This window comes from Pyricularia grisea (assembly GCF_004355905.1).
Source record: "Pyricularia grisea strain NI907 chromosome Unknown Pyricularia_grisea_NI907_Scaffold_4, whole genome shotgun sequence".
NCBI lineage: Eukaryota > Fungi > Ascomycota > Sordariomycetes > Magnaporthales > Pyriculariaceae > Pyricularia > Pyricularia grisea.
Window position 1 is genome coordinate 3,695,300 of NW_022156718.1, and position 19,965 is coordinate 3,715,264.

Consider the following 19,965-nt stretch of genomic DNA (forward strand, 5'->3'; position numbering starts at 1 on the left):
TACGGAATACAGATATAGGTTTTAATAAAGATTTCGGTGGTATAAAGTGGGGCTGGAGACTTGTACAGGAATGATTCGCTATCATGCAGCCTTGTGTATGATCTTATTTAATATTATTTGGGAACAGCTTTATGCACAGAAGGGCAAAACAGGTTTGTGTAGAGTTTTAATGAGGTAATCCCTAAAGTGTATCTCTCAATATTGATACTGGGTGGGCTCTTTGAAGTGCAATAATACCTAGAGGCTAGTCCATCAGACTTTCTACTTCAATATAAAAACGCCTTTCATTATCACTCATTTTTCAGCTTATTTGCCATCATTCATACTATCAAACACTTTAAACAATCACTTCTTGACACTACCATTTACTTATCATTTTTTCTGTGGAATATTTATCTTACTCAACCTACAAGATGCAGCTTTCCAACATTTTCGCTATCTTGGCCATTGCCATTTCGGTCAACGCCCAAGCCGGCAACACCTATGACAGCGACTCTCTAGTTGCTCGATCGGACCCCCGATTGAGCCCTGGTTCGTCGGGGGTCGTAACTGGCGGCAAAGGCCCCCAGCGTGGCGCCCAGCGTTCCCAGCGTATCGCCCAACATGCCGCTTCCCACAAGGCCTGCCACCGACGGGGTGGTAGATTGGTTGCTCGCGCAGACTCAGATACTGGTTCGTCTTGTGTCACTACTGTCGATGACGACGACTCCTCCGTACAGGGTCAAGATATCGGCGGCGGTGGTTATGACTCTGATGGCTCCGTTAACAACTATTGAATCTGATCGCTATTTCGGTGGTTTGAAATGCTGTTATATTAAGGTCATCATTCATTTGGCTCTCGCTCAAAGAACCAGTGCGGTCGAAAGGAAACGCTTTGTGGAAAGTTGGAAAAAAGTGCTTGGTTAACCTTTACTTTCGCTGATATTGTATCTTTTCATTTGTCTTTTCTTTGCAGTTTAGTTTTGTATTTGTTTTTAAGTCGTTAAAAATGTATGAAAAATCCCTTCCCCCATCGAGCCTACTGTACTTATATATGACATAAGAAGTGGATTCAGAGCTCAGCGGAGTTGCAAAGTCTTTCTAGGGTGTTTCTTTAATTCTTTGTGGCATGCGTATATACACTGGCGCGGAAAATTGGGCGTTGATGAAGACCAGCACGAAGATGTAAACATATCAACACAGGACAAAGCTGACGGTTGTTGCTAGTCTGAATAGTTTATTTTTGAATCGTTGAAGATTCTTCTCCTTTCCTTACTTGGAATCAGTCAAGCCCTCAGCTACATGCAGTTTTCAGTTTCGCTTTCTTCGGTGTGACCTGTTTCCTTCTCTTCTCTAATTTTCCCTTTCCAGTGAATTGTAAACAATAGTATATTTATGTGTCAAAACACTACCATCACTACTCGGGCTTGTCTGCCTCTATAATCCCAGGTTTAATGATACGAAGCCTGATTATACATAGAAAATAGAGTTAATTTAGTTCTCACACCCCAATGCTACATGCATGAACGCTCCACAAACCTCCCGGTCTATGTTTGAACAAAATGAGTCCAGCCTTCCTTACCCCTTCATATCCTATCGCACATACTTATTTGCACGTTCCCGACCTGGCCCTGGGGATCACAGGAACGCACTTCTTGTCACCACAACACTGCTTACTGGTGTAGCAAAATTTGCCGGTCGGAATGCAGGTCGCACAGGTTCCATTCGCGCCCTCGCTTGCCGCCGACCCCTTGGGCAGGACGCAGAGGCACGAGCCATTGACCGCGAGGGTGCCGCCACACGCCGAGTAGATGTCGCCCGAGAGGATGGAGCCACGCGACACGGTGCAGGCGCCGGCGGAGCAGGTCTCCTGGACGGTGGTGGTGTTGGCGATGATGGTTGAGTTTGAGAAGGGTGCCGAGGTGGGCGCGGGAGGCGGGGTGGTTGCGGTGGTGTTGCCGATCATGGCGCCGCCGCACATGCCAGAGTCGGGCTGGCAGCCGGAACCGCAGTAGTCGTCGGAGCTGCCGCACCAGCCGCTGGGCGAACAGCAGTCGCCGAAACTTGAGCCCAGGCAGGTGATGCCGTTTCCACAGGTCCCGTCGAGGCTGACCTGCTGGGACGAGGGCGAGGTGGAGTTTGTCACTGTCGAGTTGAAGCCGCAGGAGCCGAAGCCTGACTGGCAGCCCTTTCCGCAATAGTCATAGGCCTGTGAAGCTGCTGTTAGCTGACTGAACGGTATGCATTTATATGTGTGTCCTTACCGAGCCGCAGTAGCCATTTTTAGAACAGCAGTCGCCAAAGGCTGAGCCCTGGCATGTCAGCATCACGCTACTTCCACATGTGGCATCCTGGCTGATTCCCAAGGTGGAATTATCCAGAGCTCGGACGGCGACGGCGGCGAAAATGAGTACGGCTGAGCGCATTGTTGCTGATTATTAAGTCTAGGCTGGTATTGGCTCGATGACTTTACTGCTGGCTTTGTATCAAATCGATGAGATGATCGGAACTGAAGCTGAGAGAAATCAAGTTGCCAAGACCTTAGAGGCTGCCTTATTTATAACAGTGTAGGGCTGAGATGCAAGGGGCAACGGCGCGGCAATCGTCGTCAGTCTAAAAGCTATTTTGATTGTTTGGCGCTATGGCGGGATCTAGACTTTGATTGTAATTTGCCAGAGCTTGCGTAATACGAGATAAGAAAAAAAAAAGACGCGGTCGCTCTAGTTCAGGGACGAGAAAAGGAGGTGGAGCCAGCGGGAGCTCCCGACTACGTACTATGTTAGACTACCAAAGAAATTGTGGTGATCTTTGGCATGACGACGATGGGAAAGCAGAGTAAACAAAAAACGCCCACATCCCTCAAATGAATGATGCTTTCGAGTTCGGCCTTCCAAAAACATACCCACATCGGCCTCTCAAAAATGGTTATACCGCCGTTTTTAAGCGTTACGCCGGCGCCTTTTTGCGCAAAAATAGGCTTGCGCGCGTAGCGCGCCATATTATTTGCATGCGGGCCCGCCTTAAAGTACATGGGGTAACAGGAAAGGTGGTGCGAAAAGTGGTACGAACAATCGTGCAAAAATAATGCAATGTAATTGCCGTTGCGACCGTGTTGAAAAAAACAAAAGAAAACCTTCTCAAGCGAGTGGCAAGTACGTGGTAACCCAATTGACTTCTGGGCTTGTGGCTAATAGTTGTGTGCCGATGATTATTAGTACTGTAAAGGTATCCACATGGTGGTTAGGTATATACCGATATTGTGAATATACCCAAACCCTTCGTAAATAACGTCAAAATGTTCCCAGCCCTGGTCGTTAAGCCGCGCGTCATTTGCTCGGGAAATATGGCTCATTCAGTCAAAATTTCTTTGGGTCATATCTGGCAGTTTTGCACGTCACGTTCAAGCATTTAATATTAATCTCTTCTTCGTTCTCACGGGTGCATGTGAACGTAAAATGCATCTTTGGTTTATGGCCAGTCTCTCATCGATTTCTGCCGTGTTGGGGTTCCGCCCCACGATCAGCTTTCCCTCGATATAATCTACACTGGGTCCCATCCCATGGCCTGTCCGTTGCAACTTGCCGCCACTACGATTGGGTAGAGGACGATTTCGATACCACAGTGCTAGCCTCGAAGCAATGACAGGCTCGCCATCAGAATGGCCTTTGTCAATCCAGAGAATCCTCGGTAGTTTCCGTATGGGATCCGATGGGAACTCGACAACCACAAGGCGGTCGATACATCCACCAAGTCTACGCAACGACATGAGCACTACAATCTACTGATGGCATGAAACACTCGCAACTCAAAGCTCAACCATTGGGCACGTATCTCTTGGTGGGACTCCATGAATTACGGGATAGATATGCAGTCGTATTCTTGACAGGATATTTTAATTGGTATATCGTACAACTACAAGTTGTAGAATACATTCGTCCAAAAAAAAAGAAGTTTCCAACATTGAAGGCTTTACGCACCTCGTGCATCATGGATCCGGGGCCGGGAATTGTCGGTTTCCTCGTCGTGCCCAAGACCCGGATATGACCGTTAACTCACTGACTCGAGCCCGCTCCTACTATTTGTGTCTGAAAGCAGATCCCCCCTTATGCGATTGATTAGTCGTGTTATTTCAACAACGGTACCCAGGGTCGATCGCCCAGCGGATGTGACAGGGATCCCAGACGCATCCTAAAGCACCTGCTTTCAAGGAGAATGGGGCCATGAGTCTGGCCAAAGCTGCTTAAAGCTGCTTAGCAGGATCTCGAACGGGATTCAAAAGATGTAGCGGCTCCCCCTCGTACAAGGCAGAATACGGCAGCGCCTCGGCAAGTTCCTCGACGAAGGCCAAGTTACAGCAGAGTCGTGCGCCTCCGGCTCGAGCTGTCGACACGCATCGGCTGTATGTTGCAAGGGTCAAGACGCAGCGATTGTTCCAGGCACTATCTCCAAGAATTTGGAACTTGGTCGATTGCGACAGTGTTGAACCCACACACGATTGGCGTTGCGATGAGTCTCGGCGCCTCTGATAAGCACAGAATCCTGTATCAAGGACCAATATTATCTTGAACATTGGGACCATCTATAGTAACCTCATGCTTTGCCCGGATCCGTTTGTTCGGATCAAATAAACGTTGAAATGGCCTTTGTTCATGGATTAGGCCTAAGTGACCTGGGAAAATCTTGCACATTCCCGGGCCACGTCGACGTGACAATAATCCTCAGAGAAGCTACACAGAAGCAGGGAACTGTTTGTGCTCATATAGACTGAAAAGTTGAATCACGTAGAATTCATTATTTATTGATCTCAACGATAATGAGTCCAAGGATCTCTTCTAAGCAGGAGGTTCATTGACCAATAAGAGGTTCCTTGGTATCAGTCCAAGTCACACATAATGTAAAGGTATACTTCCTCTGAATCTAATACAAGCGCTCCTTCACTTTCTTCTTCTTCTTGTATTGATCCGAGGCTCCGCCGGCCGCACGGCTGTCGCCATAAGCAGATGTCATAAAAGCTTCGTCAGGGCAACAAATAGGATGAATTAACCCGTATCGCAATTCCAAAATAGGAGTTCCATTCGGTGCAAAGCAGCTTTTTAAACCAACCACAGTAGTTGCGACCATCCTTGATCAGTAGAAGATTTTTATAATTAACAATATTTCACTTAGCCTTTGCATAAATAAGTGCGAAGATCATAAGGAGCTAAGTGGGGGCCAATAAAATGTGATCTTATGCGTGGATATTCATGTATAACAATATACAAAAATACCAATTGATGAATTGCCTACTAAATATAACTTTTGGGTGGTATTTAAAGGGCGTAAATAACTTCTTTTTGAAAACTAATTTAAAATCTCTCTCAAATCTACCGACCTGAGAATGGCAAAAGTCTTTTTCACCCTTAGACTCGACCTTCACATGTTGTTTCGGTCGTAATTTTTATTCTTGTATCTAACCTGCCGACACACTTACTCTCTTGTCATAATAAGTAATGAATCCCGCCGATCTACTTTTCGAGAAAATATCATCATGATTCCCCTGTTTTTGGTAATCTTGCTGTTCTTCACTCATTTTGCGGCTGCCGGACATACTGAAAACTTCAGAATCGTTAAAGCCCTCGCCGAAAATGCAGGTGTTGATCTGGATCTGACTGGGAGACAATCTTATGCCATTTACGAGATTCAGGGCAAAAATAGTTGGATCCCGCACGATTACCATATGCGGCTGATAAACGGCCGCGTCAGTTGCTTTGGACCCGATAATTGCGACTTTGTCGGGAATGCGTTTCATATGGCTCCCAATGTTAAATACCGGATCAACACATGTGGCAAAAATCGCCAACAATCGCGAAACAGACCTTGGAAGGCCAATACTTATTATAGTGAGAAAGCGGACACCGATTTCGAACTAGGAACGCCGAACAAACACAAATGGGCAGGCTTGACTAAGGATCTTACCTATGAACAAATTCAAGAAATTGGTATGTACTACTACCTCATAGTTTCCATAAATTCCACTTCCTTGGCCAACAAACGGTGTTTTCTTTTTCAACCTTGACAATCTTGCTAACGTTGACTTCGTTTGAACCTTTCTAGGCGACCAATGGTGCAACAGCTGCATGCATGCCAGATATGAATTGTTGACGAACAATTGCCATACTTTCTGCCGTGATTTATACAGCAGGATAAAGCTGGAAGAGCAAAAGAAAAAGAAAGAAAAAAGAAAAATGTCTACCCAGTCTTTAGGATGAGCTATTGAATATGCCCCGTGGGGCTGTAAAAAAAGACTTCAACCAACAGAGAACTTTTGCCAACGGGGGCATATTTGCTCCTTAATTTGTCGAGGAATCATCAATAGTTCAAAGACAGAGTTCTCGGGTCGCGGCGGTCGTCGCATTCTTAAGGGTTAGGTGCAGGGATGAATATCCGACAGCTGTAGTAGGCCACACTGTAACCAAATGCAATGGTCAACAGTACATTATGCATCCACCGGTGCCATGGGTGGTTACTCTGGAAAAATGCTTGAGGCACAGGCACACATTCATTCGCATGAATGGGCAGTTTCCTTTCTTCACGGAATTGAGGTGAATGTTTAGACGATAGTCCGGCTGATATTTCCACGCCACAAAGTCCTTTCTTTGCCATCGGTCTTCCCGTTTAGGCAAAAAAAAACCTGGCTATGGCTTGAAGCAAGCTGAGGCTGACTACGCACCAACTCTGCTTCCATTACCTAGGTGTTCACCGGCACTTGAGGCAGCTTTTATTTCTTTAGATTCTTCTTCCCCTGTCTCCGGATTAACTTCGTTCAGAATCTCTATAGCAATCTTGAGATCTTCTTAGCATCCCTATTTTTCTGGCTGTGGTTATTTATCCGGCACAAATCGTAAATAATCCGCAAGCGGATCGTCATGAGATGGAGGCTGGGGAGATATCGGAGTCACGGAAACGAATACTAAGCCGACAAAGATTTGAATTAAACAAGTTCTCATACCTTTATAGATACCAAAAGAGCATTTTGTTTGGCGGTGGAAAAAGCTGGAGTGAACCAATACCACAGGAGTCAAGAGTTTGAGAACGATGTACGTCCCCAGTTGGCAGCACTCCAAAAGAGAAAACAAAGTCATAACATGTCGCAAGACTATGCTGTATAATCCGTCGGCATTAACCTAGTCGTTTTTCGTTTATTATCTTCTCACCTCTCTAGATTGTTGGCGTCTGCTGATACCGACCCTATGGAAGCTTGTCAATCTCTTGAGTCTGGAAGAGAATAAAGACGCATGTTTAGACGGGTCCTGTCCCCGTCCCCTATCGGCGTAGCATATCATCTATAAGGCGCTGTAGAACTTGCTCGACAGTCAGGCCCTCAATTTCCAGACGGGCGTGAGCGTCGATCAGGTGGTGGACGTGGTCAAGGATGGGTGTACCCTGAGTCGGTTATTGATGAGGTTGATTATCAAAAGTGTATGTCGCTTCCTTACTACTGTCCAGTTTGCTGTAAATCTTTCTTTTTTTTCTTCTTTTTTTTCTTTTTTGCATAGATGACAAATGAAATGAGCGCTAAACTGGTTTGATTAGCATTAGACATACCCGGAGACCTTTTTTTGGAGCCCCGATAGCACTGCAGCTGGCTGGAAAGCAATACCAAGATGAGACATTGCTAGCGGTAGCGGCTGTGCTGGAGGATGTAATGGGGGCTAGGTCTAGAACAAGGTGGCAGAGTGGCGTAGGACCAGAGAGCTGCAAATGTCCAGGTACACCTTATCCTGGAATACAGTGGAGGTACATAAATACATGGGAGCGACCAAGATTCTGGCGACATGCGGTCACGGTAGACAGTCTGCCCAGGTGCATCAATACTGATTGATGCAGGTGTACATTGAACAGCGATATCGGTTACACTGAAACCTCGGCCTCGGTTGAAATTGGACCAGTCTGGAGCGTGGCAGTGGAGTCAAGGGTTCGAACGATGGAACAAGTGCATACACAAGCCTGCAGTAGCTGCTCAAGTGTAATTCTAGAACTAGTCTAGTCTAGTCTAGAATTAGCGGCCTCTATCCACTGAAAGACAGGGAAGAGAACTTCTTTCCGGGCTTCGACTGTGGCAACGGCATCCCTGAAAGGACCAGCCCTACACTACTGCGCCTTGGCGCCTTGAAAAACATCACCACTTTCCAACCCCCTCTACCCACCCCACCATTGCTCCGCATCGTCTTCCTTTGACTGGCTCCGCCCACACGCTCCAGCCAACAGGACTATCCGTTTAATCGATCGCGTAGCCCAACAACATACACAAAAACATGAGTGGCAGCAATTCTGCGGCCTTGTCAAAGGCTCGGCTGCGCACCAGGTCTGGGTGCCTGACTTGTAGGTTCAACTCCATCCCGGTGATTTGTCTGTTCGTCCCACTCCACTTCTGGCAGCTGATCTTGATAGCTGGCTCACCTGGACCGGAGCAGGCAGGAAACGACGCGTCAAATGCGGTGAGGAGAAACCGAAGTGCCGCAACTGCGCCGCCGCCGCGGTCCGCGACTGCGTCTGGCCGGGCCCCGAGTTCGACTTGGTCGACGGCAGGCACCGCCAGAACCGGGCCGTACCACGTCGCGGGAATGCACGAGAGGACAAGGACGCCGAGCTCGCAGGCCACCTGTCGTCGTCATTGTCCACTTTGACCCTGAAAGCAGGGCGTTCGCCTGGCAAGCAACTTGGCAATAATACCACCATCACCACCAGTCCTGCAGCAGGGCTCGGGGTGTCGGAGGAGATCGAGCTGGAGCTCATGCGGCATCACAGTGGCGCCTTTTACTTCGATATCCTCACCCTACCCACCGCGGACCCGGGGGACCTGACAGATTTCCACGATGGAGTCGTTCGCATGATGGGAGAGTCGTCGAGCGTCAGGAGTGCAGTGCTCGCCGCGAGCGCTGCCAGCATCTCTGCCCTCTCCAAAGACCGTAGCTACCAGAAGATAGCCCTGCACTATTATGCCGATGCCGTGACACATTGCGCCGACGGGCTCCGTATCCTCGAGAAATCACGCACCGGCCCTACTGACGCCATCCTAACGACGGTCATGTGGCTCTACATTCACGATGTGAGTTTTCTTTGTCTCTTGGGTTTCTGTATCCTCCTTTTCCACGCTCATAAGCTGACTTTTCTAAAAACAAAAACCCCCCAAATCCCAGCTCTGGAGCCTAGACCCAGAGCTTGACGCAAGAAAGCATGTCGCCGGCGCCGTGAACCTCGTTCGGTGGGGCAGGCTATGCGTCAGTACAGGCTCCGCACCGCACTGGAACCGTGTAACCATCGAGAGCGTCCTCTACCAGGCTCTCTACCTGGCCATCCGGCGGCCCCTGGACCCAGATTTCCATGTCGACCCCGAGTTTCTCTCCGAGTGCCAGGACGGCAGCACCACCGCGAACAACTCGTGGCTCTCCAGCGTGGCCCACGGCGTCCAGAGCCCCGTCCTTGGACTCCCGCTCGAGCTCTATGGGCTTGTTGCTTCTGTCGTGGAGCTTCGATCATCCCGAAGGAGCAGCGCTCGTGGGGTTGGTGGCATGGGTGATGAGGATGATGATAGTAATCATTACGACGATGACAAGATCAGGGGCAACATGCATGTGAACAGTAGCAACAATCACTCCCCGCAGCACATCGCTCAGCTCCGAAAACAGGTCCAGCACTGGGAGCAAATAGCGCAAATCACCGCCAGCAGGTACTACCCCCGGTCCACCCCGGAGCAGGTCGAGTCATCATCATCACCGCCTTTCACGCCGACGCCGCCGCCTAGCGCTAGTGACTTTGCCGAACAAGCCCTCTTCTTTTACGTTCTAGGAACCTCCCTCCTTCTAGACCTATTCTCGCTTGACGACCCGATGCCAACGCCACCAACCAGTCTGTCATCGTCGTGGCAGGTGCGCGCCGCGCTGGATGCCCTGCGCAACCCGGAGCGCTGCGAAAGCCTAATTGGCTCTTACCTTGGCACGTGGCCACTCTTTGTAATTGGCCTCTTTGTGACGGTCAGGGAGGACGTAGCTACTGTTCGCTCTAGGCTGAAGCAGCTGATTGAGCAGACGGGTTTTGGGGAGGCGCAGCGGATGCTGGCCGAGCTGGAGGGAGCGTGGGCTTGTTTGAAGTATTGAAAGTCCAAATCTATTTTCTCCATGAAACTTTTCATTAAAGCCACTGTAATGTTATCTTGAAAGTAAACTTGAATGCTGCTCCGGGCGTCCATGGCATCACGGGACACGCAGACCACGTCCCGGGCGACATCTCGACCCTTTGGGCTACATGTCAAATCCATACCACCTGCCCAAGGTGGCAGAATTTCCCTCTGGAGAGCCTAAAAGCTCCAATTTTGTTTTTGTATGTATTGCATTGTTTGTAGCCCTTGGTCGAAACGCCCGTCCTGCCGACAATTGGGCTCGTACAGACGTGTGAAATTCTGTTTTGGCAAGGAATCAGAGTGTCTAGGCCTTTCCATCCCGCTTTTAACCCATCCAATTCTCCAAATACATAGGACCTACGGGCCTAGTCAATTTGCGTGATTTTATTATCCCATATTGCCTTTTTAAAGACAGTTGCCGCTCGGAAAGGCAGTATGATTTGAATGCAGCTCAGGCTTGACTGCTACTACTATGTTCTCCTAAATCCCACTTCCAACACCCAAGATACTAGTGGATCGAGAAACTTCGACGCATTCTCGTATTAGATTGGGCATATTAGCGGCCGGAAGACCTTGATCCCACACGTGTAGGTTGATGGGCGGTTGGGCTGTGTTCAGGTGCGGAGCGATTTCCAATATATTAAGGATCAAGAGTCAACGAACGATCCCGATAGCTTCGCACCGTACTGCTATATCGATGACACGAGGGAAGTAATCAGAGGGCCGTAAATTTATCGAGATGAACGCCAAGAGAGCCTGAATTCAGAGCGCGAACGCACCAGAAGAATCGGTGCGTTCATGCTCGCTACTAAAACTAAACCAACAGACTCCTAACACATAACCATAAATCCAACTTGTCCTCGTCGCTTTCCTCAATTTAGTTGGCAGGATAAGAGGTACAAGAAAGCTCAAGAATCTCGGGTTGGGGAAATGGCTCAGGTGCCAAAGTCTTCATTATTGAGGGATAGAGCATCCAGTCATTCCCTATGTACATTAACATGGACAAGCTGAGAACCTTTCCATCAACAAGGAGGGCGGCTTATGTCTCTACGTGCTTTTGAGCGTGGTACTCATTATGCTGGCATCCTCGTTCCAATAGAGCTGAAAGGTGGCTTGCGTGTTCGAGACACATCCATCTTCACAACTGCAGTTCATCAACTTAAAGCTATTAACGTGGACTGAGCCCTTTCCTCCACATTCACATCAGTCCAAAATACCCAAGAACAGTCATGGCGCCAAGGGCGAGGCTGGTAGAAACACCACTCCTGCCTGCAGCGCCCGTGTTGGCTGGCGTCTCTGCTGAAGCAGTCGTCGTGACAGCCGAGGATGCAGCCGGCGTTCTCGAGGCGGCGGCGGCGGCAGTACTTGATGAGTATGCGCTCATGCACGTCGCACGGGCGGAGGCGTCATTTGACCGCTGCGAAAACATGATGCTTTCGTACACGGCATCGCACCCGGGCGGCGGCTCGTAGTAGCCAATCTCGAGGAGATAGGACCCCACGCTCGACTCCCAAGCATCCTGGAGCGAGCTCAGCGACGCCGACATGGGCGCGGCTGTCTGGATGGCAATATTTGAGCCACATTCGTCCGTGGCTGACCGGTATACCTCGGACCAGTACGATGTGAGCGGGGCCGGTTGTTCTGACTCGAGCGAGGGTATGACGGAAGATCGAGCCGAATACGCCGATGCACAACTGGAAATCTGGGCTTCGTCGGCTTTGGTTGTTGTGGTCATGGTGGCTTGTTGGCGCGCAGCGAGGTGTGGCTCTGGGACTGCTGGCAGAGCGTTATGGATTGCTGCCACTGCACTAGGCAGAACCAAGAGGATCTCGCTGTATCTCATGATGTGCTGCTAATTGGTGATGTTGCTGGCTTGACTGAGAAGGTAGCACGGGAGGCAAAATTCAATATCAATCAATCAATATCAGCCTCGGTCTTCACCAGAACTAGGAATGCTAACCAAATGAACATGCAAGTACATTGATCAACAAGAGGAGCCAAGCAGGGTATTTATGCGTAAAAGCTTATCTTGTGTAGGATGAGTTGCCAAGAACCTTGTGACAGTGGAGATTTTGTACTCTCCTCGTTCGTGTTGTACGATGCCAAGTGTTGGATCGCTTAAGCTGCATAGCCAAGGCGGGCTTGACTCCATTAGGAAGCTATCACCAAACCCTCATTTGGGCATTGTACCGCGACATGTTTCCTTGGGTGTCATTTTAATTTCATCCACTGAAAGAGACAAATAGCGACCCTCGGGCTACTCCGCAGCAATCTTGTTCGAGAACAGTAGACTAACAGTAGCAGTAATTTGCCACTCAGCCTGACCGATTCGCCCCACTAATACCACGACCTGGCCTGTCTATATCGAGGGATAGAAAATTCCCCACGATGGTTGTTAGCTCCCGATTGTCTAGGGCCGTTTACAGTTACGGCTGGTACCTCTTAGACGGACTAGTCACCTCGTTACCGGCAGTGAAAGCAGTGCAAGAACAAACATGCGAAGCTATTCAAATGAGGCCGAAGAGGTTTTCTTTGGTTTTCTATTTGTTGTAAGTGATTGATGGTGGTGGAGGCCGGCGGTTTGCCGTACAGACACTATTGTCCTTAGAGAGGACATGGCTTGGTAGGTTACAGGTATTAACGTGTATATAAAAATTCATCATGGTCCATGGTTGACAACGTAACACCAAGCCAACAGATAATCGCCTCACGGTAGCGAAAACTACCACCCTGGTGACATAAGAGATACGTGGCGCTTCGGAACACATTATACACGGAACCCCCAGCGTTGTGCACCGTTCCTTGAGTCAGTTCGACCAGTCCTACTCAGCACTTCTGGTGCCTCCAACTCCGAGCGTCTGTTTCGGGCAACTTTGCTTTGCAGTATCTACATGGACTGATTTTCCATTCATTGATATTTGTGCGTTCGTTGACCATCAGAATAGGGCAGGATATGAGTAGTAACATCAAGCTGTGTGGTGATGACTTTCTGTTGTTCCCAGCATATCTGACCATATAAGATCAATCCTTTACGAAGAAAGAGAAAGTAGCAACTATTGTTAATTACATGCCTATTCTAATATGCCAGAGCTCGAATGCCTGCCCGATACCGACAAGTTTGGGATCCTGGATCAGGCGTGGTCGCCATATTACTAAGGCATAACTTCTAGATATTGCCTTCTAATGCTATGACTTGACTTCCTGTAACTCCATTGTGGATAATCTTTTACCGCGATGACCAATGCTCCTTTTTGAGTGTGTAAGACATTTTATATTGCAGTGACTATTTGAGCAAAAACAGAGTTGAAGAAGAAACAGAGAGAGAAACAAAAACAATGAGAAAAAAAAAGAACAAAAAGGGGAAAAAGAGGGGAAAGGGGAAAAAAATGAAAACAGGGGGAAACAGCAAGAAAAAAAGTTCTGGTAAGGAAGGATAAGAATCAGAAAAACCCCAAAACAATTGCAACCCCATGTCTAAATTCGATTGCCGCACAAAAACCCAACGCAGAAACTCGCAACCAGAAATCTCAATTTGTTTCGCAACCCAACTTTTGGAACCCCTGAAAAAAAAAAATGTGTCCGGTCAAGAAAAAGAACAAAGAAAAACAAGAAATTTGGAAATGCCCATTCCGGGCACTGCAACTGCCAAAGAAGCGAAGCAGGTGAAAGAAATTGGAACTTTTCGTCTGCCAACACCGGTTCATCCTCGTCTCAAGCCATTTCAGCCAAGACGACATAGTCCAAAGAGGCGCCTCAAATGTCGAAAATGTGAAGCAGCTGGGCTCTGTGGGCAAGGTTGCGCAGCCTGAGGATGCCGCCGGTCTTGCTGCCAGTATCCCTCTTCTTGTAGTCTGAACCCGAAGAGATGCCGCTCTGCCTCGCGTCGTTGATGGCCCTTTTGACGAACGATTGGTGTCTCGTGCTGTATCCATAATATGAAGTCTGTTGGCCGCTGCTTTCTGTCCCGTGGGGGTGATTATTATCCCAATCTTGCGCCTCACTGAGACAATGCCGGAGGTCTTGGATCAGATGGTGGAGATCCTCGCCTTGCTCCGCATAAATACCAGCGACCTGCGTTCTCCCCGCATTTCTAAGCTTATACCCGTAGCGATTTTGAATGTCCCAAAGCCTGGAGTTCAACTCCTTGGCCATCTCGTCGACTCTTGGGTCCCTTGCCTTGCCCAGCTCCCCTATGTAGTTTTGAAAAGCTATGAGCTGTGCCTGCACGCCTTTTTCATTGGTTGCAGCCTGGTTTGGAAATAGAAACGCAAAAGGTTAGTATTTATACCGTCTGAAGGAATAATATGGCTTTTCCGTTTCTCTCAGGTACCGTTCAAACTTACCCGGTTTGCATAGCGACTCAGATAGTCGTCGTACAGTCGAGTCGCTACAGTTAGAAACGTGCCAGTAACGAGACCAGCAATGGCAATCTTATGCGCAGGATTCAAATAATCCTCCGAGCTCTGCGATACCGAGTTGCCAGGCACAGGCATAGGTACGGGCTTGGGCTCCGGCTGAGGCTGAGGCGAGCCAACAGCCGAGCTGAAAAGCAAGCCCCAGGTTGCAAGGAATTTGACGCGCATCTTGAGAGATTTCGTGTTGCTGTAACGGGAATGGGAGAAAAAAAGACTAGCGATTGCTAACGAATGAATGCAAAAAGGAAAAAAGAATGAAAGGAATCAATGGAGAAAGGCAAGGCAGGCGCAGCTAGGAAGCACAAGGAAATCAAAAAGAAGGATTGAAGAGCTGATGATTTGAAGATGGCATTCGAAAACAAATGGTGGTAAGATCAAGCCGATTTTATATTGAGAGATGAGAAACGTGCCATTATGATGCTACACCAAAGATCTACAAAAGAGTATATTATTTTTAGCGTGAAAATCATGTAAATCCCGACGCGAGTTGAAGCAGATCGGTTCGTCGATTCCGGGAAACAGAAAACGAACCAGTAGCTAGGTTCTACTACATACCGATACCCTGTATAGACCAGACGGCGAGTCCGAATCCAAAGGCGAAAGTCCAGTGGAATCGAGTCGTGAAAGCATATTCAAGCTTGAAAGTCTTGCGTAAGCGAAAAAAAAAAAAAGAAAACAGAGTGGGGAAAAAGAGAAAAGACCATTCTCTTTTTTTTCACTGAGATCTACGCCAAAAATTGTCCGACACTGCATAATAGCCGATATAACACCTGAAAGGGGGTAACTAATCAGTCGACGCAAGGTAGCCAAGAAGATCGGTGTGTGGTGGTTCAAAATCTGGGAGACTACCTGGACAACTTGATCAGGCTGTTAAGGCGGCATCGCCGCATTGTTCAAAGACGAAATGATATGACTCAAAAACACCCCGAACTAAAAGGCCTTTGCTGAGGAGCCTCTAGGCAATAGTCTCTGAAATCTGCCTACAAAGATGATATACAGCTTAAGGTTAATGCTTACCCATGCTATAGTGTAACATAGCATGAGTAGGGGAAAGCCCACAACCGAGAGAAGACCTTTGAGAGGTACCGTGTTTGCCAAGACGTCACATAAAATCTCATTATACATATATGACAGCTGGTAGCGCGGGATCTCCGATCGATGCATAGACCTTGAACATTTACAATGGTGCTGAGGGTACATAAAACCCTGCGCTGGCTCTGTTGTTTAGCGGTGTGGGCCTGAAGAAGAAGAGAAAGATTTAGGTAATTGATTACCCCCGCAAACAAAAAGCTGGTAAAAGACCCACGCATACACGTACGGGTGGCAGGGGAGTGATCTTTTTGCTAGATTCCATAGTAGCTGAGTCCCTCTTTTGCTTTCCTTTTTCGCTTGCGGCATTTTTGATGTCTATCAGTAAGCTGCGTCCCGGCGTGAGGAAACGAGCACGAACCGACTTACCCAGTAGAGAAATATACAAAGGGGGTGGGGGCGGGGCTGACAACAAGATCCAAACTGTTTTTTTTTTCTTTTTTTTTTGGCCTGTTTTCTTCCTAAACACTAAGATCTCTGACCAGAGACATAGAAGAAAACGGGCGAGTTCTCGGAGCTAGTGTATCTAGCCACTCAAGTTGAAATTCTTTGAACTCCTCACAATCTGGAATCCAAAAATAGAAACCAAAATAGGAATAGCTCAACAGAACCCACAAGTAAGATTTCCTATCCTTGCTACCTGTCATTAGTCCACACGCAAGGCTTAGCGCTGGCGCGGGGGACTTTTTGTTATTATGGGGTTTGCCCACTCGCCTCCTTGGATCTTCATACTGTCTAGCAATATACCGAGGCAGCGAAGGCGTCGGTGTCCGGCACACTTCACTCTAGGCTTCTTGGCGCACGTTGTGGATCATTGGGTGAATTATGCAACTGTGGTAGTCCCCAGCCTGGAGTCATCCTCCGAGCTCTTAATGAATCGGGAGTTCTCTGGGGAATCCAGTTTTTATCGTAAACAATTCTTTTTTATTGAAAGCATTGCTTGCCCAAGGTGTGATAGTTGTAGTCCTTACCGGCATAATAATTCAGTAAGCGTCTCGCTCCTCGAGTCAGATTCACTGTATGGGTCGTCGTCATCGCTTCTCGGAAACAAGGCATGCGGCTCGTCGATCACGGCTCGGAAGCGCATAGTCTGGTTCAGCCTATCGGTCTGTCCGACGTTGTCTTTGCAGCTAACGGCAGGTCACAGCTTGGCAATCGAAACGGCCAGGGTAGTCGGGACACAGATAGAGATACATGCAGCACTGCTAAGAGGGTCATTGCTTTAAGGGCTAAAAACAAAAGATGAGAAAAAAAAGCTTAAAAATTGAGTTTGCATTTTATTTGAAAAGGTTGCGTCGCCTTGACACCCTTTACTATGCTTTAACAAGTATCTCAGCCTTAATCTACACAAGTTGAAGCTGAATTGAAAGCATCCTGTTCTGCAAACTCACTCGTGGGTTCTAAAGATAGCATAAGCAGTTGGCTGTTAGTTTGAGTTCCACAGAAAGGATTTTACTACTAATAGCAAACAAGATGGATATTGGGATCACAGATCACAAACTGATCGAGAAAGTGGATCCAATAAGGACAGCCCCACGGTATGCATATATCTGCTAAATTTTGGCTGTCAGTGATTACAATGCGGCTAACGCCAATACGGCAATCACTTCATGCACATTCGTTCATCTGACCAAACCAAACAACTTATGGTCGCTATGCATGCTTTGACCACTTTCGAACATATTGGTTCGATTTATTTTTCACTGCGACTAGTGGATAGAACCATGCATCATTCGTCATCTATCTCCGTATCTTCCATTTTCTTCTATCAGTGCATTCAAAGACTAAATCCGTGCAAAATGGCTCTAGCTAGCGTCTTGAGTCCAATAAGTGAATCACAGGAAGTGATATGCAAATATAGTAAGATGCCAGAAATATACAAGCAGTAATTCACAAGTGATGGTTTTTCATTACCTTACTTTCATAACCTGACAACTGCTATCCTTTTTTCCACAATCGATTGAATTCTGTTTACGTGCAGCGGGACGGACCCAACCTTTCGGCTTCTTCTTACGAGTACGATCCTTTTTGTCAGTCTTCATGTCTTGCTGCTCCTGCTCCGATCTGTCTTGCTGCTCCTGCTCTGCTCTGTCTTGCTGCTCTAACCATGCCATATGCGGCTTAGGCGGCGGCGACGGCGCACCCAGGCGATCCTCGCCGTCGCCCCTGTCAAGCGGCAGGATGGGTGGTGTCTCCTTTGGCTTTCTCCTTTTGTACCCGCCAGGTGGCGGCGGCGGCTCGTGCATGCTGTTTGCTCGCTGCGGGGGGCGGGGGCGAGGTTGGTCGCGGCTGAATTCGGACGGGAAGTAGTTCGGCTGGTTGCTCCCATCCCTATGGTAAGACGCAGGTTGGGGCTGGCCTTGGGGCCAGGCGTATTGTACGTTGTGGCTACCGTCGGATGGTTGGGGGATTTGGGGGAAGGGAGCCGGCTCGGTCCCGCGCTGTGGGTTGTAGCTTGATGCTGGTCGTCTGCTGCTTGTGTATGTCTGACTACGATAAGGGCGAGGCGAGTAAAAATCGTCTTGCCCATAGTAGCGACGAACGACGCGCCTTGGAATGAACTCCCCTTCGTCACGTCTCGGCTGCAGGACTTGAGGTTTGGAGCCTACCGAGTGGGGAGTTGCTGCATGTGTTTCCTGCATGGCATTTGCCTCGGACCCTTGCAATTGAGTACCAGAAGCGTGCGGTTCAGGGGTTGAACGGCTAGGTAATTGAGAATTTGCTCCTGATGTATCTGCGTCGAGGACCAAAGCGACCACTGCAAGAGGAAGGCAGAGGAAGTAAAGCGTGCTGTAGTTCACCATTTCGAGTTGAGGAGATTTCAAGGGATGATCTCACCCAGTTACAGGATCATACCAGGGAAATTGAAATTCGTGCAGTCCATTTGCGACCAAAATACTGAAGACTGGCTGCTATAAATATGTTCGGCTCAGACCCTGCGACGTGCGTATTACTGATAACTTGGCCACAACCCGCAGATCGGTGGTCGAGGTTGGTGTCGTTTCCATTTAAACGGGCACCGACGACCATACACCAAAGACACATTAACTGCCTGTTTGTGCGAGTAAGCGGGTTACTCATTACTTTCCTGACTAACAATCCGATCCAAGGCAGAAGAATTTCCTCTTTGACTGCCTGGTACCCAATGCGGCTGCCTTGTCAGCTCGTCGCTTCATGCTTACTGGTCGGCCCACAGTTAATGGTCGCCATACGTCATGGCATCCTTGGTGGATTTGCAAGTCTTATTTATGTATTTACATTCCTATTTATATCACTTGTGAAAACAAGATGGGTATTAAAACTTGGCAATATAGATTGAAAGGAACCCAGTTTGTCGTGGCGGTCGAGGCCTGGAATACTTCCGCAAGGAGATCTTTGGCATGCAATGTGCCTTCGACTTTGGAGATAGTTCCTAAGAAGTTTGCCTTTATAAATCCGGCTCGGATCAGTGGCGATCCGGAGTGTTTTTGTTGGAAGTTAAACAAGATTGAAGATCATCGGTCAACTGGCAAGGTTTCCAAAATAGATGAAACGGGAGATTTACAAAGGATTGCCGCCAAAAATATGTGGATCATAGATGCAAAGCAGGGGTGGGTTTGACATCAAGTTACTAACAACGCTAGCATCAGTGGTTTAGTGGTAAAATCCATCGTTGCCATTCAACGAATAGACTCGATGGGCCCCGTGTTCGATTCACGGCTGATGCAATGTGGTTTGATTTTTGTTTTAGCGTTTTTTTACCTCCCCTCGTCCCATTCACCCGACTATCAACGCTACATACTGTCAAGTTTAGGGAATTATTATCCATTTTTAGCCGTCCATCATTTAGTTTCTTATACATGCACGTATCGTTCGGTTTTCTCACGCTTACTATTCACATTTATCTGCGATGCGAGAGCGGGTATGGATCCCCACTATATCTGCCACAAACACAAGCACAAGACCATGGTTGTGCATTCAATTCTCGACAAAGTGCGCTCCATGTCGAAACTATAATCTATGCTTTGTTTCGGACGCTCGAGTTTTCCCACAGCCGGATTCAAGTATTAACAAAGCTACGATTTAGTTACATGATTTGGTTTGGTATAAGGTACCTAAGTTCCTAAAAGTTCCAAACATGTCAGAATAGAACATGCACCAGGTATTAAAAATGAACCTGGGGCCAAGTAAAAAGATCAACTTTTTATTGGAAGTGTAGTTTTACAGATGAAAGAAGAAGAGAAACCCATACTCGCAAGTTTCGCCAGCTGGATAACGAAGAAAGCAGTTGTAAAAGATCCGTAAAAAAAAAAAAAAAAAAAAAAAAAAGAAAAAGAAAACGTG

The 19,965-nt window shown here is 47.9% G+C and overlaps 6 protein-coding genes across 6 annotated transcripts; 3 read left to right on the top strand and 3 right to left on the bottom strand.

Moving 5' to 3' along the window:
- Positions 1 to 413: 413 nt before the first annotated feature.
- On the top strand, positions 414 to 776 carry PgNI_07787 (uncharacterized protein; the record flags this gene model as incomplete). The annotated part of the gene is made up of 1 exon (XM_031127795.1): positions 414 to 776. One exon carries the CDS (start codon positions 414 to 416, stop codon positions 774 to 776), a length of 363 nt encoding a protein of 120 aa, XP_030981172.1.
- Positions 777 to 1,585: 809 nt separating this feature from the next.
- Positions 1,586 to 2,405, bottom strand: PgNI_07788 (uncharacterized protein; the record flags this gene model as incomplete). The annotated part of the gene is made up of 2 exons (XM_031127796.1): positions 1,586 to 2,188; positions 2,244 to 2,405. 2 exons carry the CDS (start codon positions 2,403 to 2,405, stop codon positions 1,586 to 1,588), a joined length of 765 nt encoding a protein of 254 aa, XP_030981178.1.
- Positions 2,406 to 5,506: 3,101 nt separating this feature from the next.
- On the top strand, positions 5,507 to 6,120 carry PgNI_07789 (uncharacterized protein; the record flags this gene model as incomplete). The annotated part of the gene is made up of 2 exons (XM_031127797.1): positions 5,507 to 5,957; positions 6,092 to 6,120. The coding sequence occupies 2 exons, from the start codon at positions 5,507 to 5,509 to the stop codon at positions 6,118 to 6,120; spliced, it is 480 nt and encodes a 159-aa protein (XP_030981177.1).
- A 2,153-nt stretch (positions 6,121 to 8,273) lies between these two features.
- PgNI_07790 (uncharacterized protein) lies at positions 8,274 to 10,115 on the top strand (the record flags this gene model as incomplete). The annotated part of the gene is made up of 3 exons (XM_031127798.1): positions 8,274 to 8,340; positions 8,397 to 9,067; positions 9,159 to 10,115. The coding sequence occupies 3 exons, from the start codon at positions 8,274 to 8,276 to the stop codon at positions 10,113 to 10,115; spliced, it is 1,695 nt and encodes a 564-aa protein (XP_030981254.1).
- Positions 10,116 to 11,336: 1,221 nt separating this feature from the next.
- Positions 11,337 to 11,981, bottom strand: PgNI_07791 (uncharacterized protein; the record flags this gene model as incomplete). The annotated part of the gene is made up of 1 exon (XM_031127799.1): positions 11,337 to 11,981. The coding sequence occupies one exon, from the start codon at positions 11,979 to 11,981 to the stop codon at positions 11,337 to 11,339; it is 645 nt and encodes a 214-aa protein (XP_030981258.1).
- Positions 11,982 to 13,891: 1,910 nt separating this feature from the next.
- Positions 13,892 to 14,721, bottom strand: PgNI_07792 (uncharacterized protein; the record flags this gene model as incomplete). Its single annotated transcript, XM_031127800.1, has 2 exons — positions 13,892 to 14,386; positions 14,482 to 14,721. 2 exons carry the CDS (start codon positions 14,719 to 14,721, stop codon positions 13,892 to 13,894), a joined length of 735 nt encoding a protein of 244 aa, XP_030981249.1.
- Positions 14,722 to 19,965: the final 5,244 nt, after the last annotated feature.